Source organism: Eublepharis macularius, chromosome 10 (genome assembly GCF_028583425.1).
Source record: "Eublepharis macularius isolate TG4126 chromosome 10, MPM_Emac_v1.0, whole genome shotgun sequence".
Taxonomy (NCBI): Eukaryota; Metazoa; Chordata; class Lepidosauria; order Squamata; family Eublepharidae; genus Eublepharis; species Eublepharis macularius.
This window is the reverse complement of record NC_072799.1, coordinates 91,480,936-91,499,521: the sequence shown is the minus strand read 5'-3', so window position 1 is coordinate 91,499,521 and position 18,586 is coordinate 91,480,936. Positions and strand designations below refer to the sequence as shown.

At 42.6% G+C, this 18,586-nt stretch overlaps 1 protein-coding gene across 1 annotated transcript in view; it reads right to left on the bottom strand.

Annotated features, from left to right (window-relative positions):
• GABRG1 (gamma-aminobutyric acid type A receptor subunit gamma1) overlaps positions 1 to 18,586 on the bottom strand; it is an 86,678-nt gene that overhangs the window by 42,924 nt on the left and 25,168 nt on the right. The window contains exon 4 of the mRNA XM_054989662.1: positions 13,658 to 13,725. Coding sequence (XP_054845637.1) covers positions 13,658 to 13,725 — 68 coding nt within the window. The remainder of the gene's footprint in view (positions 1 to 13,657; positions 13,726 to 18,586) is intronic.

Below are 18,586 nucleotides of genomic sequence, written 5' to 3'. Positions count from 1 at the left end.
TATTAAGACTGTTAATGGGAAGTCATATGATTGTGAAAAATATGTAATTTTATCGTTATTAATCCTTTTAGAACTGTTGCAAATCTTTCTTAGTATTCTATTTGTTAATGCTTCTGAGGAGTTCGGCCTGGTGAGGGCACCATAAGGGTGGGGAAAGGCCTAATAACAATAATATTATAATAATATTTGATTTATATACTGCCCTTTAGGATAACTTAATACCCACTTTGAACAGTTTACAAAGTATGTTATTATCCCCACAACAGCAAACACCCTGTGAGGTGGGTGGGGCTGAGAGAGCTCCGAGAAGCTGTGACTGACCCCAAGGTCACCCAGATGGCTTCAAGTGGAGGAGTGGGGAATCAAACCCGGTTCTCGAGATTAGAGTTCTGCTGTTCTTAACCACTACACCAAACTGGCTCTCATATATCATTTACAGGCTAACATCCCCCCCTCCCCTTCCTAGAGGCTGGCTAAATCTGCTGGGCATACAGGTGTCATGAAACACAGCTGTAACAGACAGTCATCATAACATCATAACCTCCAGCCCCAACCCCCCAGGTATAGGTATGGCAGATGCGGCCAGCATCTTGACAACATGAAGGGGTGGGGTTAACCACACTCTTGGCTGCCTCCCCCTTTCAGCAGTTCTATCTCCTCAGGCATGGGTGTCAAGACTTCGTTCCTGTGCTGCAAGGGTCTTTTGTAAAGGAAAAAGAGTTGCCAGGCTGAGCCTGACAACTGGTGCAAGAGTTGGGGACATGGACATGGGTATTATCAATGGTTTTACCATTGAGTTCCTATCAATTCCTAGAGCTACCACAGAGTTTCTGGCAATTCCTAGAGCTACTGCTATTGCTTCCAAATTTTCCTCAGAAATGATGTCATCATGCTTTGGACTCCAGTGAGGTTTTTAAAATTCCATCACCACTTGGAGTGACGGTGGGCAATGGAAGCACTGAAGGGAAGGCTTCATGGTGCACCTGGCTTGGTAAAGGGTAGGGATTGCGTTGGCTATCATGGCTCACCCACTCCTGCCCCTACCCACCCTGCCAGCATGTTTGGGGCACTGGAGCTGCTGCCATACAAGAGGATGGTGTCTGAACCAGTGAGGTCACTGAAACTTATAATTACTTGACTTGGATTATGATTTTACATCCTTCATAAAGCTCAGAGGTATTATGGTTGTGATGAATAGCTCAATGAAAATGTCAAGTGAATGTGTAGCGGCGGTTAAAAAGATAAAGTTCATGGGGATTACTGTGAAAGGGAATGAACACAAAAAAGCCAGCATCACAATGCGAGCATGACACACAGTCTGTTCAGCATTTAACCAACTTTAGTTGGTGCGCCAGCTGTGGCATTTCATTGAAAAGTTAGATCTGGTGACAGTTACTCATGCTCTGATCACATGTCCCTTAAAGTATTTGTATGTATTATATGGACATGTACTGGGGCTATTACCCATGCTTAAAAGAACTGCATTCCCTGCCATTTTTTCCCCAGGGACAATTCATGGTGCTAGCAGTTACCTTTAAAGCCTGAGGCCTTGCTTTGCTTGTCACCACCTTTAGTTCCTGGTTCATCTTTGCTTGCCTCTGCAGTGCCAGAAGCAGGGGCTCTTGCTGCTCCTTGCATGGCTGGCTAGTCCAGTGGTGGCTCCTGCTCCTCCTTTGCCCATCTACCCGGCTCATGCGGTGGCACTGGCTCTAACCTCCACCTTCTCCCTCTGCCTGCCCAAATACTCCCCCAGCTACCAGCGGCAGTGACTCCAGCTCCCTCCCTCCTCCCTTCCTTTTGTAAGTTTTCTAAAAGAAAATTTAAAAATCTGGGGAGGGGGGGTACTCCAGGTCTATAGAAGAATATGGTCTCTCTGAATCTGTTCCCATTCTCTGTGTCTATCAGTCCACATTGGGGGGGGGGGGCGGGTCAGAATTAGATATAGGATAAAAACCTATCTCCCAACATTCCACCATACTCTAATATGAAAGAGAAACAGAATTCAGCATCTTTTAAATATCTACATAATACCACTGGGTGAGGTCAACTGAAGATTTGGAGGCGGGTCCCTGGAAGTGCGCAGAGTTTCAGCACGTGAAAGAGTTTGTGGGAGAGTCGGAGAAATACCATCGTGGTAGGAGAAACCACGCCCCGTGAGGAAGTGCTCATGAAACAAGCTTGAGATACCCGGAGGCTTGTCGGGCGGGGAGGTCCCCCTCGGGGGCTCCCGGTTGCTGTTCTCCACCTGCACATTCCATTCTCCTCCCAGTCTTCCAGCTCCTTTCCACTTTGTCCGGAGGGACTTTTCATCTGCCCCCGCGGTTTCAGCGGGAATCCTCAGTGTACTGACTGAAGACAGCTCATAAGAGAACTCTTGGGATTCTTCCCTTTTCTGAGGATACACATGCTACTCGGTGTTGTAACACCTTGCTGTGTGTGATTGATTGTGATGATATTATAGTGATTATGATGTTTTAGAATTTCACATGTTGTATTCACTCTTGTATATTACTTTCAAATTCACTAAATTATTTTTGTGAACATTGTGTGAAGAATTTAGTTCACTGCATCAGTGCTCATTTGTGTTTTTTGGCAAGTTTGGGTGGGTGAGCATCTTTGATAGCCTCTTTTGGTTTGACCAATATGTGAATGACACTCAGCTCTATCTCTTGCAGATCCTGGGGAGGTTGTGGAAAGCATAAACAGGTGCCTTGGAGGCAATTTTGGAGGGATGAGGGCTAACAAACCGAACCTTAATCCTGACAAAACAGAGATGCTACTGGTGAGGAAAAAGTTGAAACCAGAAACTGGTATATTTCTTGTTCTGGATAGGATTGCACTCCCCCCAAAAGTAGGTTCATAGGTTGGGGGTGCTGCTGGATCCAGGTCTCCTCTTGGATAAAAAGGTGCCGGGGTGGCCAGGGGTGCCTTTTACCAGCCTGAGCCAGTGAGCCAACAGTGGCCCTTCCCGAGTAGAAAAGAGCTTGCCACTCTGGTGCATGCCCTGAGAACATCAAGATTAAATTTCTGTTTTGTGCTCTGTGTGGGGCTACCCTTGAAGACAGTCTGGAAGCTGCAGTTGGTACAGAATGTTGTAACCAGAATGTTGACTGGAATGGATCATAGAGACTGTTTCATTCCAGGTGCCTGTGTAACCCTTGTCCACTAGAGGGAGATAAAGAGTTGGGGTATTCCTTATAAAGAAAAAAAGGCACAATTTTCCCTGAGAGATTGGAGGGCCTGGAACTGCAGGGAGAAGCCCTCTTGCCTCAGAAGCACTCCTTTCACGAACTCTCTATTAATGTTGTAGTGTTGTAGACTCCTGTGAAGAACAGAAGGCATCCCTACGCAGAGCACAGCTACAAGTTGCTATATTTCAAAGAACTGGCTAGGAGATGTCAGAAAGACTGAGACCTGGGTCTGCTTGAGTAAAACAGGCCTGTTTTGTTACATGATTGTTGTTGCATAGGCTCTATTATTGTATTGTTCCAAATAAGATGTTTTCTTTTCCAAGTTTGTTCCTTGTTATTTTTTATAAATGTAAGTGTCACATGGTGGGATCACAGTCATAGACATGAACTCTCCCAGTTCTCAAATTAGATATATCTATTTATTTGATGTTGTTCCTTGAACAAAACAGGTTACACCTGCACTGCTGATTTTACCATACGGTTTATGGAAATCATTAATTGCTCCAGTCTATATGAGAGTAGACCCAAAGGGTAGGGTGTGAGGTATTTCTCAGGGCCTCAGTACTGGCCAGAAACCTAATGCCTCAATGGCATGGCCAGTACCACCTTGAACTGAACAGAAGACAGCCAGAAGTAGAGTGAGAGATTTCTCAGCTTGTATTATCTGCTTACTCCAGGTTAAGAGTGTGTGCCACCACAGCTAACTTCCACAAGGCCCCCACAGAATCCTGAAGCTCATGACGTGTAACAGTTAACAAACTATTTGTGATAGTTAACAATGATGTAATATGTTTTTATGCCTGGTTAAAGTTAGGGTTAATGCTATAAAAAGATGTATAATTTAGGAAGTGATAAGTAACTAAGAACTCGAAGCACCTCATGTTGTGATTATCATGTTCAGGCCTCATTAGACATAAATTGCAATGACCTTCAGTTGTACCACAGCCACCAACAGAATAAGAACATTCTGTTTTCTTGTCAAATTTATTAACAGAGCTCATATGAATCTCAGCTGAACAATTAAAAAAACAAACAAAATGTTTTCTTCCATGCAATAGATAAACATGCACAAAAGTTGAGGGGTGATTTATGAGGCTGATGTGACCAACAATGTTACTATGTGACCTATATGTTACTCTATTGGTTAACTTTATTGCTACCTAGATTTATTTGTCATGTGATATTCAGGGCTTTTTTTCAGCTGGAACACGGGGGAACGGAGTTCCGGCACCTCTTGAAAATGGTCACATGGCTGGTGGCCCTGCCCCCTGATCTCCAGACAGAGGAGAGTTGAGATTGCACTCCGTGCCGCCAAGTGGCGCAGAGGGCAATCTAAACCCCCCTCTGTCTGGAGCTCAGGGAGTGGGGCCACCAGCCATGTGACCATTTTCTCTGAGGGCAACCCACTGAGTTCCACCACCTCTTTTCCCAGAAAAAAAGCCCTGGTGATATCTAAAGGATCAGCTCAGGGAAACAAAACCGTGGATCCAGTAGTGTCATTCCACCTGCGCTTTTGTCATTGCACAAGTGGAACTTTATTTTTGACACTGACGGCTTGCAAGGTCTGCAGTAGTCCTACTGATGAAGATTGCTTCCCAGGCTCATTGATACCAGCATCAAAGGGACGTCACATGAACTGGCAGGAATACACAGACAACCAGTACGGCAATTAAAAGTGGGAATAGGGATCCAGGGACTCATTCATACCACTTGCATGTATAAATATTATAACAGCAATTTCAGCCTCTGCCAATTTTTTGGGTAGATACTGAAAATGGAATAGAACACAGGTTCATGGTTAATTTCATGTAGAGTGATTCCGCACACGTTGGATAATGCACTTCCAATCCTCTTTATAGATAATTTGGAACGGATTTTTTTGTGCACGGAACAAAAAATCCACCTCAAACGATTGATAAAGTGCATTGAAAGTGCATTATCCAACATGTGCGGAATCAGCCACAGTCATTCCTGAAATCGCCAGTGAGGGAGCATCATCCCTCATGCAAACATTACCACTGTAGCAAGTGCCTCCTCTTGTGCAACAGCAGAGTATGAACAGAGCTATGATTAACTCATTAAATGTTCCACACATGCCTCCGAGCCTGAAGCTTTAAGAATAAATCAGCAACAGTCCAGAGTTACTATTCCTATGCATTGCCCATTACAAAAGAGCCTAATGCATTGGCCAGGGTGGCCACAAACTTTTCTGAGATAATATGAATGAGCAAGTTCCTTTAGTTCTACTCTACTATTATCTTGTGGTTATTGTATGCCTTGGGATATGTCCCAATTGTATTCTGGCACAAAAAGGAAATTTTGCTCGGGCAAAATCTGCTATTCCTCTGAGATTTGTACTCCTTTTATAGCATGTATTCAATACTGAAGAACCCCAGATACCAACATTGTGAGTTCTGCATTTTCCAGTAATACAGAATCACAAAATATAAATTTGTCACAGGAAGATTTCATAAATATCCCAAGTAATTATGTCAGAATATAGGGGAAAGTCAAGTGGATGAAGAAGAAAAGCACACACATTTTACAATAGCAATGATAACAGTGTAGTGTAGTGGACGGAGTGTCAGAATCCCGGAGATCCAGGTTCAAATTCTGCCATGGAAGCTCACTGGGTGACCTTGGGCCAGTCATTCTTTCTCAGTCTAATCTACCTTACAGGGATGTTATGAAGACAAAATGAAGGGAGAATGTTGTGGTTATCTGATTTGATCATCCACTGGGGAGGAATGAAAGATAGAATACCTCTAAAATAATAGTTTTTTGGATACAGCTAACAATACTTGATGCCCAATGCAGAGAAGAAGAATCTAACATGAAAGAACATCTGCAGAATTTCGTGTATTTCATTTTTTCACCTGCTGCTACCCAGCTTGTAACATCAAAGACTTTGAAAAGCATCCAAGACAAAGCTGTAGAATTCAATGACAGCAGACACCTGCTGAGACCCAGATGCCTGGAGTGCAACAGAAAAAGCTAGAGCGTGCCAGTTCCTGGAATAGAAGATAAAAGGGGTGCCCACAAGAAGTTTGGCAAGTGTCAGTCAACTCTTCTCTTGCAGTGTTTTTTGCCCAAGCCTCCAATAATTTCCATCTTAAGTCTACTGACTTTGGCCAGCAACAACGAGTTTCTGCTCAGATATATTCCTTTTCATGGACTCAGAAGAAGCCTCTGGATGTGACAATCGACTAATAAGGACAGGGTAGCGCCAACAACATGGAAAAGATGCAGTCACTAACAACGTAATAAATACAAAGGAAGTACTGGTGTAGAGAGGGGAGAACACTCTGGTGGCATTTGGGGTGGGGAGAAGAAGTGTAAAACAAAGTGTGCACAGTAGGCTTGAAGCTACTGGGGTGACAAGTTTGAAAGGCAATTGCATGAAAGGCAAGAATCCCATAATGAATCTTTAATTAATTCATGATTTTCTGGTAATTTTTGAAGCAATGACTCTTTTAGCACTAACTAGGGATGTGCGTTTCGGCATTCAGAATGCCGAAAGAATGCCGAAACAAAAGTGTTTCGGCTTCTTTCAGGGAATGCCGAAACGTTTCGGGGAATCCCGAAACGTTTCGGGTAGCCGAAAGAAAAAAGCCGAAACGTTTCGGGATTCTTTCGTCTTTCATTCGGCTTTTCAATGGGAAAATGCCTCCGTCTTCCCGGACGTCTGGGGGAGGCATCTTCCCACCGAATAAGCCCAAAATTGGTGGGGACCTTCCTCTAACCCTTCTCTAACAACCACCCAAGTTTCAGACAGATTGGACTTTGGGGGGCCATGTTATGGCCCCCCAAAGCAGGTCCCCCCATCCTCCCATAAAGGAGCATCTTCTTCATTATTTCCTATGGGGAAAAAATGAAGAAGCAGGCTTCCTTTGCCAGGGGTGGCATTTTGCATGCAAAATGCCCCCTTACCCTCAGGGGCCCTTCTCCCACCCCTCCTCCCACCCCCCACCAAGGCTCAGCCTGCTCCCACTTGGGGGGGCCATTTCATGGCCTCCCCAAGTAGGTGCTCTAATCTCTACCACTGACAGCTGGGGGAGGCTTGTGTTGCCAGGGGTGGCATTTTGCATGCAAAATGCCCCCCAACCCTCTGGGGCCCTTCTCCCACCCCTCCTCCCACCCCCCACCAAGGCTCAGCCTGCTCCCACTTGGGGGGGCCATTTCATGGCCTCCCCAAGTAGGTCCTCTCAGCCCCTAAATTCCACCCCTTACAGCTCCACACAAACCCAATTCCCCCCAGCTGCCACACACAGACCCAAATCCCCACATTAGCCCCTCACAGACCCAAATCCACCCCCACCTGCCCCACACCCATAACCCCAGGAACAGGCTGGCAAAGGCCAGCCCTCTCCCTTTGTTCCCTATGCTGGGAACTTCTAAACTCTCTTTCCCTGGGCAATTCTGCACAGCCCAGGGGTGCCACAATGGTGGGCACACTTCTGAGTGCCAGCTGGTCCCTGTGAAAGAGCACCTGAACCACAGACACCCTCCCTCAAATTCCCCCACCACCTACAGAGATGGCTGGCCAGCCAGCCCCATTGTTCCCTATGATGGGAACCAACTGCACAACAAAGAATAAAACAAGAACAACACAAAATAAAGTTTTTTAAAAATTATTTTCTCCCTTCCAAAGTACAAGTAGGCAAAGCATTATGACACATAACACCAGCAGTCCCCCACACAGAAAAATAACACAACACACTTAACATCAGAGAATCACAAAGCACGATTCCTGTCAAAAACACTTTATTTCTTGAACAGCTTTAGGCTACACAGCAGGGGGGGAACACCAAAGGGCATGGCAGCAGTATCTTACACAAAAATAACACAACTCACTTAACATCAGAGAATCACAAAAGCACAATTCCTGTCAAAAACACTTTATTTCTTGAACAGCTTTAGGCTACACAGCAGGGGGGGGACACCAAAGGGCATGGAAGCAGTATCTTACACAAAAATAACACAACTCACTTAACATCAGAGAATCACAAAAACACAATTCCTGGCAAAAACACTTTATTTCTTGAACAGCTTTAGGCTACACAGCAGGGGGGGAACACCAAAGGGCATGGAAGCAGTATCTTACACAAAAATAACACAACTCACTTAACATCAGAGAATCACAAAAACACAATTCCTGGCAAAAACACTTTATTTCTTGAACAGCTTTAGGTTACACAGTAGGAGGGCACAAAAGGGCATGATAGCAATGTACTACAAAAAATAATACAACCCACTTCACCGTTTTTGACAGCAATTGTGTTTGTGTGATTCTCTGATGTGAAGTGAGTTGTGTTATTTTTGTGTAGTACACTGCTTTCCTGCTCTGTGGTGCCTTCCTACTGTGTAACCTAAAGCAGTTACAGAAATAAAGTGCTTTTGACAGCAATTTTTTGGGGTGATTCTTTAATGTGAAGTGAGTTGTGTTATTTTTGTGTAAGATACTGCTTCCATGCCCTTTGGTGTCCCCCCCCTGCTGTGTAGCCTAAAGCTGTTCAAGAAATAAAGTGTTTTTGACAGGAATCGTGCTTTGTGATTCTCTGATGTTAAGTGAGTTGTGTTATTTTTCTGTGTGGGGGACTGCTGGTGTAATGTGTCATAATGCTTTGCCTACTTGTACTTTGGAAGGGAGAAAATAATTTTTTAAAAACTTTATTTTGTGTTGTTCTTGTTTTATTCTTTGTTGTGCAGTTGGTTCCCATCATAGGGAACAATGGGGCTGGCTGGCCAGCTATCTCTGTAGGTGGTGGGGGAATTTGAGGGAGGGTGTCTGTGGTTCAGGTGTTCTTTCACAGGGACCAGCTGGCACTCAGAAGTGTGCCCACCATTGTGGCACCCCTGGGCTGTGCAGAATTGCCCAGGGAAAGAGAGTTTAGAAGTTCCCAGCATAGGGAACAAAGGGAGAGGGCTGGCCTTTGCCAGCCTGTTCCTGGGGTTATGGGTGTGGGGCAGGTGGGGGTGGATTTGGGTCTGTGAGGGGCTAATGTGGGGATTTGGGTCTGTGTGCGGCAGCTGGGGGGGAATTGGGTTTGTGTGGGGCTGTAAGGGGTGGACTTTAGGGGCTGAGAGGACCTACTTGGGGAGGCCATGAAATGGCCCCCCCAAGTGGGAGCAGTCTGAGCCTTGGTGTGGGGTGGGAGGAAGGGTGGGAGAAGGGCCCCAGAGGGCTGGGGGGCATTTTGCATGCAAAATGCCACCCCTGGCAACACAAGCCTCCCCCAGCTGTCAGTGGTAGAGATTAGAGCACCTACTTGGGGAGGCCATGAAATGGCCCCCCCAAGTGGGAGCAGGCTGAGCCTTGGTGGGGGGTGGGAGGAGGGGTGGGAGAAGGGCCCCAGAGGGTTGGGGGGCATTTTGCATGCAAAATGCCACCCCTGGCAACACAAGCCTCCCCCAGCTGTCAGTGGTAGAGATTAGAGCACCTACTTGGGGAGGCCATGAAATGGCCCCCCCAAGTGGGAGCAGGCTGAGCCTTGGTGGGGGGTGGGAGGAGGGGTGGGAGAAGGGCCCCTGAGGGTAAGGGGGCATTTTGCATGCAAAATGCCACCCCTGGCAAAGGAAGCCTGCTTCTTCATTTTTTCCCCATAGGAAATAATGAAGAAGATGCTCCTTTATGGGAGGATGGGGGGACCTGCTTTGGGGGGCCATAACATGGCCCCCCAAAGTCCAATCTGTCTGAAACTTGGGTGGTTGTTAGAGAAGGGTTAGAGGAAGGTCCCCACCAATTTTGGGCTTATTCGGTGGGAAGATGCCTCCTCCAGGCGTCCTGGAAGACGGAGGCATTTTCCCATAGAAAAAAGCCGAAAGAATGCCGAAATAATGCCGAAAGAATCCCGAATCCCGAATCCCGAAAGAGATTCTTGTTTCGGCTTTCAGCTTTAACGATAGAGAATTTTCTTTCGGCTTTCTACTTTCGGCTATAGCCGAAAATTTTTGGCTTGCACACCCCTAGCACTAACTATTCCACTTACGGCAAAGTGTTATGTAAAATTATCAAAATATTTAAACAAACAAGACTCTTACCTGGAAATTATCATCTTTTTTGAATGCTTCAGAAATGTAAGATGTGAACTGTGTTGCTTGACATAAGTCCCTGAACACTAACACAACCATCTTGATAAATAATCATGCAGCTCAGGATATGAAAACAAATTCGGTGAATATTCAGAAAACATTCCCTGCATTTAAGTAGTTGAAAGAGAAGACAGAGATGCAGAACTCCTTGTTGAAATCAATCCTATCTGTGAGAATGCTTTTCTGCAGGGCTTTTTTTCTGGGAAAAGAGGTGGTGGAACTCAGTGGGTTGCCCTCGGAGAAAATGGTCACATGGCTGGTGGCCCCGCCCACTGATCTCCAGACAGAGGGGAGTTGAGATTGCCCTCCGCACCGCTCAGCAGCGCGGAGGGCAATCTCAACTCCCCTCTGTCTGGAGATCAGGGGGCGGGGTCACCAACCATGTGACCATTTTCAAGAGGTTCCCGAACTCCGTTCCACCGCGTTCCTGCTGAAAAAAAGCCCTGCTTTTCTGACATACTTATTTTATTGATTTTTAGATTTCTAACTCTCCTTGCAATGCAAACAGACCTTTCTGAGCAGACTTACATGGATTCTGCCCACTGAAGTGGTCTAATATATATATAAAAAAACCAGCTAAATCTATACTTGATAGGATCAAAGGCATCCCTCCTCATCCAAAGCATTCCATGTTCCCATGTCTGCAGTGGCCATGCGATCATATGATCAGGAGCAGTGAGAAATCAGAAATATGATATGCCAGGAAGTTTTCCTGAACAACTGAACTGCAGAGTCATGTGCAAAGGAGAAGGACATCGCACCCCCCCCCCCCATCTGCCTTCCACCACAAGCCCTCAACTTCTCATAAACTCTAAATGAATTCAACAGAAGGAGCTAGGAGAGTGTGCAAGGACTGCGGATCATTTGCACAAGCAAAAAAAAAAAAACAGAACATGTTCTCAGTATGGAGCAAGCCAAGGACAAATGCAAGGGTTTTTTTCCCAAGTACTAATTGCTAATACTCACAAAACTGCCTATTATTGTAAAAACCTGCCTCCTTATACAAATATAAGGTATATGCACAATTGAGTTAGGATTATATGAACCTACCAAAGACGTTTGCTAACTTTGGCTTGGGAAATTCTTTGAGATTTATGGGGCTGAGGAGGATTGAGATTGGGCAGGGAGCTCAGTGGGGACATAATGTCACTCTAGGACTTATTTCTCCTAGACTCAGTGGTATACCATAAAATCTGCACTATAACACTGCCATTTCTTCCAGAGGCACTGATCCCTGTAGTTTGAAGATCAGTTGTAATCCTGAGAGAACTTCAGGTCCCACTCTTGAAGATGGTAACCCTGCTACTAAATGGTACAAACTGATACATCTAGCACTGTATATTCCATTGACAGCAGCTCTCCAAATTCTCAGTGGGACTCTTTTTGAGTTCTGTTGCCTGAGAATCCGTTTAAGTGAACGAGCTGGAGACAGAACCTGGAACCTTGTGCACGCACATGCTCTGGTTGTAAGCTATAGACCCTCAGCCATGTTGTTGTAGCTTTAGTAGAATGACTGAATAGATGAGGGAGAACATAGCTGGCCAAGAGTTGGGTGAAACAGAGGTGGGACTGTGTCTTGTGACCCTGAATTGTAGGGTAAGAACCATTCCCTTACTAAAACTTCTGTTCTATGTAATTCCCCCACCCTCTTGAATATACACCTTAATGTAGTAAGGGGCTTGAATGTATCAGTGAAACTAAGAGCAATACCTTCAGGACCATAGGCTTGAGTCACATCAGTAGAAGAGAATTGACAGTTCCAATGGTGATGGGGCAGAGGAATTCTTGAAGGCTAGCTACTGGGCAGCAGCAATTTTGGAAAATGACACTGGTGGAAGATCTTTCACAGATAAAGGTAGTGTCACGCCAGCTAACCCTGGTTAGTACTCCACAGAAGAAGGCAATGGTAAACCACTTCTGATAATCTCTTACCTCAAAAATCCTATGATGAGAAAATCCAAACTGAAAGAAGATAATGTTAAAAGACAGGGGCCCCAGGTTGGATGGCCCTCAATTGGCTACTGGGGAACAACAAAGGACAAGTACAAATAGTGCTATTCTTAATGATGGGGCTGGATTAAAGCCGAAAGGACATCCAGTTGCTGATCTGAATAGATGCAAAAGGAACATCCAAAGTTGTAAGACATATATAACAGAAACATGGAATATAAGAAGTATGAATCAAGGTAAGTTCAAAATCTGGAAGGCGGTAGGAAAAGAGGAAGACCCAAAATGAAATTGCTTGACTCAATAAAAGAAGCCACGTCCTCCAGACTGCAAAATCTGGACTGTTAATGATAGGACATTTCGGAGGTCTTTCATTCATAGGGTCACCATAAGTTGGAAGCGACTTGATGACACATCACACACACACACACACACACACATGTAATTCCCCCTACTCTATCTTAGACAGCATAAACTTATCTAGCCATTTTAATGTTACTTAATTGGCTTTAAAAATGTACTTCTTGGATCGCGTTCAGTTTGAGTAGCATTTAGTTTTGATCTACCAAGTAGTTCTCTCCAGATTGTACAGGGGATAAAAAATTAAAGACAGTTGTTTGAATAATGTTGCCCTCTTTCCAAATTTGAGTTTATCTTTTATTCTTCTATTTTTATTAGGTTCTTATAGATAACAGAGTACTTTTTAATGGAATACTTGATAACTCAGCTATCTCATTAGAAGTAAAACTATTACTACTTAAAGATACTAAAGTTTCACTTTATGCTGAACCCTAAAAATATGTTATTAAATATCAAGTAATATTATTAAAATACTCTGTGAATTATTTAAAAATATAGTGGCAAGAATAGTATTTGCAACAAAATGGAAGGCAGAATGCCATCCGGATTTGACAGAATGGATGAATAAGTTACACAAATATGGCATAATGGAAAAATTAACATTTTATATACATAATAGGCCAATCCTAGAATTTCTGGAAAAATTGAAAGCTTTTTTTGATTATGTAGATGAAAACTAAGAATAACTAAGAACAACTAGTAGTAAAATAGATTAGTTATGAAATTTGTATTTTAAAATGTTGAATATAAATGTAGACTAATATCATTGTATCTCACAGAAAGTATCTCAATTTAATGACAGGAAATGGTGGGGTTTAATAGTTTGCATTTTATATATAACTATCTCTAGTTTACACAATTATGTTATATAATCACTTTTTTCTTTCTGTATCCCCCCTTACTGTTTTCCAAAATATATCATTCTTAAAAAGTAAAAATTTTTTAAATGCAAGGTTACCCTATGGTTACCATGTCTCTTGATATCGCCAATGTCACTTACGCTTCAAGTCAGCACACAGAAATCCAAACAAATCTTACCTTAGGGTTGTATTACAGTCCTAACTTACCATATTAATTGGATCAACCGGACCAATGCTGTTAACATAGACATCCGTTTCAATTATTGTAGTTGTCACTAAACAAAACACAGTAACCACAATCACTTTCAGTGTATAACGTGGCGCTTCCTATATTGTCTCTTAATGTAATGTTTGTGAATCAATAAAAGACAAAAGGCACAATCAATACCCTCCCTCTGTATACACCAGTAAGTACAAGTTGCCTTGCAGTAGAGCTGCCGTAACTATTCTATGGGGACCTGTTTACCTCTCAGTTGAGTGTGCTGACCCTGTGGTAGGCACACTCTAATGCATCTGGCCATTTTCAATCATTAGAGGCCTCTTCACACCTCATGTACCGTTCTCCCCACCCCCACCAGTATACATGAAACTCCCCAATGCAGGGAGCCCCCAACATCACTGAGCCTGTGAGTACTTTTGGAATTTTGATAGCAAGTAGTGGGTACTACCACAAAATGGGCTGCCAAGGAAGGTGCAGCCAGCCACAAAATATTAAGGAAGTTCCAAGTCAAACTTCTTGCTCTCATGGGAGCAGGCAGCTGTTTTCCAAAATGATGCTTCCGCAGACCCAAAGGTAATGTCTCTTGGGCTGTTTTGTTAAGGGACTTTTAGGAGTCCTCTTCTAGAATCTGTGTGTGAGCACATTCAAGCAAAAGACTTGCACACACACAAGAGGCAAATCTGCCTCAGTGACAGATTTTTTCTCCCTGGCTTCTGAGATTGAACTACAGGTCAGCTCGATCTTGCAGTGAAGCGAGGAAGTTCCTTTCAGCTGTAAATATTTTCTCTTGTTTTTGTTTCTCTTACTAAGGTTTAGCCTTGAGTGTGTTACTTCCCAGAAATATAACAAAAGTATGACTTCAGTACTGAGGTGTTTATATTATTGTCCTGTCAATCAGGCTTTGGGTGCCATGCATCCTGGGAAATGTAATTCTGAAGGGATGTTTATGTTAACCATTTTTGATCTTTTATTCTGTAAACAATTAGCAATTATTCTGTAAAAAATCAGTGCTGAGGGTATATAAGATCCTCTGATGTAACTGGTCTTTATGCATATATCCTAGAGAGAGGAATAGGCATCTGGGATTTACTGCAAAATAATGCTCGTATCTCTTTCTATCACTATGTTTGGTGTCTTGAAATATATTTGGGTAAGTGGTAGTAGGAGCAGAGTATTATTACAAAAAATCCCCTATCAAAAATTCTCCTGCTTCAATGAGATGGAGGAAAGTCAAGATTCTCTTTGTATGGGAAGCAGACATAAGTGCCCATGGGTGCTGTACTGGGGATCACTGCCTGAATGGATAAAGAATCTGAGTACCAGAGGTCTGCAGTATGCCTGTGAGGTGAGGATCTCCCATTTTCAAAAACAGCCAGACATGTGCAGCGCACCTGGGACAGCAGCAGGAGCCCCACTTGAGTCTGGCAAAAAAAGAGGAAGAAGGCTCCTTATACTGTTAGTGGGAAACTCATAGCTCCACACCAGTGAGAGGGGGCTAGACTACTGCCTACCGTTTTTTAATTTAGTAAGAAGAAATGTTTGTAATAAAGGTATTAAATGTGGTTGGTGCCTTGCATCTAGAACAAACGGGGCACATGAAAATCAGGTACAGATGGGAGTTACCGGAAGGAGTGTCCTTTGAGTTTGGAGGGGCCAAAAAACGCATCAGATCTGAGCGAGAGATGGAGCGATTTATTAAGGACAATGAAAAAGACTTACCAACAAGATCATGAGTATGGAGTGTAAAGTATTATCTTGGAATGTAAATGGACTAAACTCACCGAATAAGAGGAAAAATACTTTTCACTGGCTACTAAAACAAAAATGTGACATTGTTTGTTTGCAAGAGACCCATATCAGAAAGCAGGATGTAAAATATTTAAAATCTGGAAAATTGGGCAAAGAATATGTAGCGGCCTCCAACAAGAAAAAAAGAGGAGTGGTGTTGTACATAAAAGAGGAGCTACAGCCAAAATTTGTTATGAGAGATGTGGAAGCTAGATTTGTAGCAGTGGAATGTATTTGGAATTTAAAGAGAGTGTTGGTAGTCGGACTTTATGCACCTAACGGTGCAAAAGAAAGCTTCTTTGAGGATTTAAGGAAGCATTTAGACGATCTTGCATACGACCAGATAATTCTTGCTGGAGACTTCAATGGAGTGACAGACTTGGAACTAGACAAAAAGACTACAACGGCACAAAAGAAAAGAGGACTATTACCAAAGCTTTTTTTTTAGTTGATTCAACAAGAGACTCTTGAAGATGTATGGAGGAGAGAATATCCTAAAAGCAGACAGTTTACTTTTTATTCTGCAAGGCATTCTACATTATCAAGAATTGATATGATCTGGGCCTCAAAAGACTTAGCATTATGGACTAAGGAGGTAGAAATAATGCCTATGGTAGGCTCAGATCACAACCCAATTATGTGGAAATTTGGAAAAAAGAGAAAAAGGAAAGCATGGAGAATAAATGAGGACTTGTTACAGGAAAGAGAGAATATGGAAATACTGAGAAGAGAGACAAAGTTTTTTATACAATACAACGTGAATAAAGAAGTACCAACCAATAAAGTTTGGGATGCTTACAAGGCGGTTGTAAGGGGCATACTAATGGACTTAAATGGTAGAGCAAGAAAGAAGAAAGAGGAGAAAAGACAAGAGATTGAGGAGCAAATAAAAGCCAAAGAAATACAGCTAAAAAAGAGACCAGGGAAAAAGAAGGTATACCAGGAAATTAAAATACTTCAAGAACAGCTAACAGCAATGAGCAATAAAGAATTGGAGTGGAATCTCAAAAGACTGAATCAAAAAGCGTTTGAGGGTGCTAATAAACCTGGGAAGTACCTGGCATGGCAATTGAAGAAGAAAAGGGAAAAGAAGATAATAAATAAAATTTGCGAAGATAACAAAACGTATTTGGAGCAGGCTACCATTAGTAGAGCCTTTTATAAATTTTACGCTAAGCTGTATAATAAAAAAGAAGTAAACAAAGAATCAATAGCGTCATATTTGGAGAAAACCAAACTTCCAGAAATCTCGGAAGCTTGGAGAAATAAGTTGAATAGTGAAGTAACTGACGAGGAAATAAGTAAGGCAATACAATCTGCAAATCTAGGAAAGGCGCCAGGGCCAGATGGACTTACGGCTAAATTCTATAAGACAATGGCTAATGAACTGGCACCATTCCTAAAAGAGGTGATGAATGGGGTTTTAAGGGATCAAAGGATTCCAGAAACTTGGAGTGAAGCGAATATATCATTGATCCCAAAAGAGGGCCAAGACCTGACTAATGTGAAAAATTATAGACCTATATCGCTACTCAATAATGACTATAAAATTTTTGCGAAGATATTGGCGGAGAGATTGAAGGGGTGGCTCTCGGAAGTCATAGAGGAGGAACAAGCAGGCTTTTTGCCAGACAGACAAATAAGAGACAACTTAAGGACAGTGATCAATGCTATTGAATATTATGACAAGCGTTGTGACAAAGAGGTTGGTTTCTTCTTTGTTGACGCTGAAAAAGCGTTTGACAATTTAAACTGGGACTTTATGTTTGCCACTATGGAAAAGCTACAATTGGGAGAAAGATTCATCAGAGCAATTAAGGAAATTTATAGAGACCAGACTGCAGCAATTGTGGTGAATGATGAATTGACCAAGAAATTGACGATAAGTAAAGGAACAAGACAAGGTTGTCCGTTATCTCCATTGTTGTTCATTTTAGTATTGGAGATTCTGATGATACAAATACGTCAAGATGATGAAATTCGTGGAATAAAAATAAAGGACTATTCATACAAGGTCAGAGCATTTGCGGATGACATAATGTTAATTGTAGAGGACCCATTGGAGAACATGCCAAGAGTGATAGATAAGATCAAGGAGTTTGGAGACTTGGCAGGTTTCTTCATTAACAAAAAGAAGTCAAAGATATTATGCAAAAATATGACTAAGCAGAAACAACAATTGTTAATGGAAACAACGGATTGTGAAGTAACAAGTAAAGTGAAATATTTGGGAGTCGAATTAACTGCAAAGAACATAGATCTATTCAAAAACAATTATGAAAAACTATGGACTCAGATAGAGAGAGACTTGATTAAATGGAATAGATTGAATTTGTCATGGTTGGGCAGGATTGCAGCAGTTAAGATGAATGTGTTACCAAGAGTAATGTTTTTGCTACAGACAATACCAATCATCAGAGACTCCAAACAATTTGAAAAATGGCAGAGGAAAATATCAGATTTTGTTTGGGCAGGCAAGAAGCCTCGAGTGAAAGTGAAAGTTTTACAAGATGCAAAGGAAAGAGGCGGAATGCAACTGCCCAATCTGAGACTTTATCATGATGCAATCTGCCTAGTTTGGTTGAAAGAATGGATGACATTAAAGAACAAGAAACTATTAGCCCTAGAGGGATATAAAAAAATATTTGGATGGCACGCATATTTATGGCATGACAAAGTAAAGGTCAACTCGATGTTCCTGCATCACTTTGTTCGGAGAAGTCTATACATAATCTGGAAGAAGTACAGAATTTATCTACAAGAAGGAACCCCTTTGTGGGTGGTTCCATATGAGGTGATAGACCCGAGAGCTGTTGATAATGAACAACAATGTTTAACGTATAAAGAAATAACTAAAACTGAAGCATCCAAACTTAGAATAAAGACACAAGAGGAACTATCACCTGACTACGATTGGTTCCAGTATAGACAGATCAGAGACTTATATAATTCGGACTCTGTAAAGGGAGGTATACGAATAGAGAATTCGGAACTAGAGCAGACCCTTCTTAAAGAAGATAAGAAAAGAATATCCAAGGTATACCAAGTACTGTTGAAGTGGTATACCGAGGATGAGATAGTTAAAACACAAATGGTGAAATGGGCTATAAACTTTAATAAAGAAATAA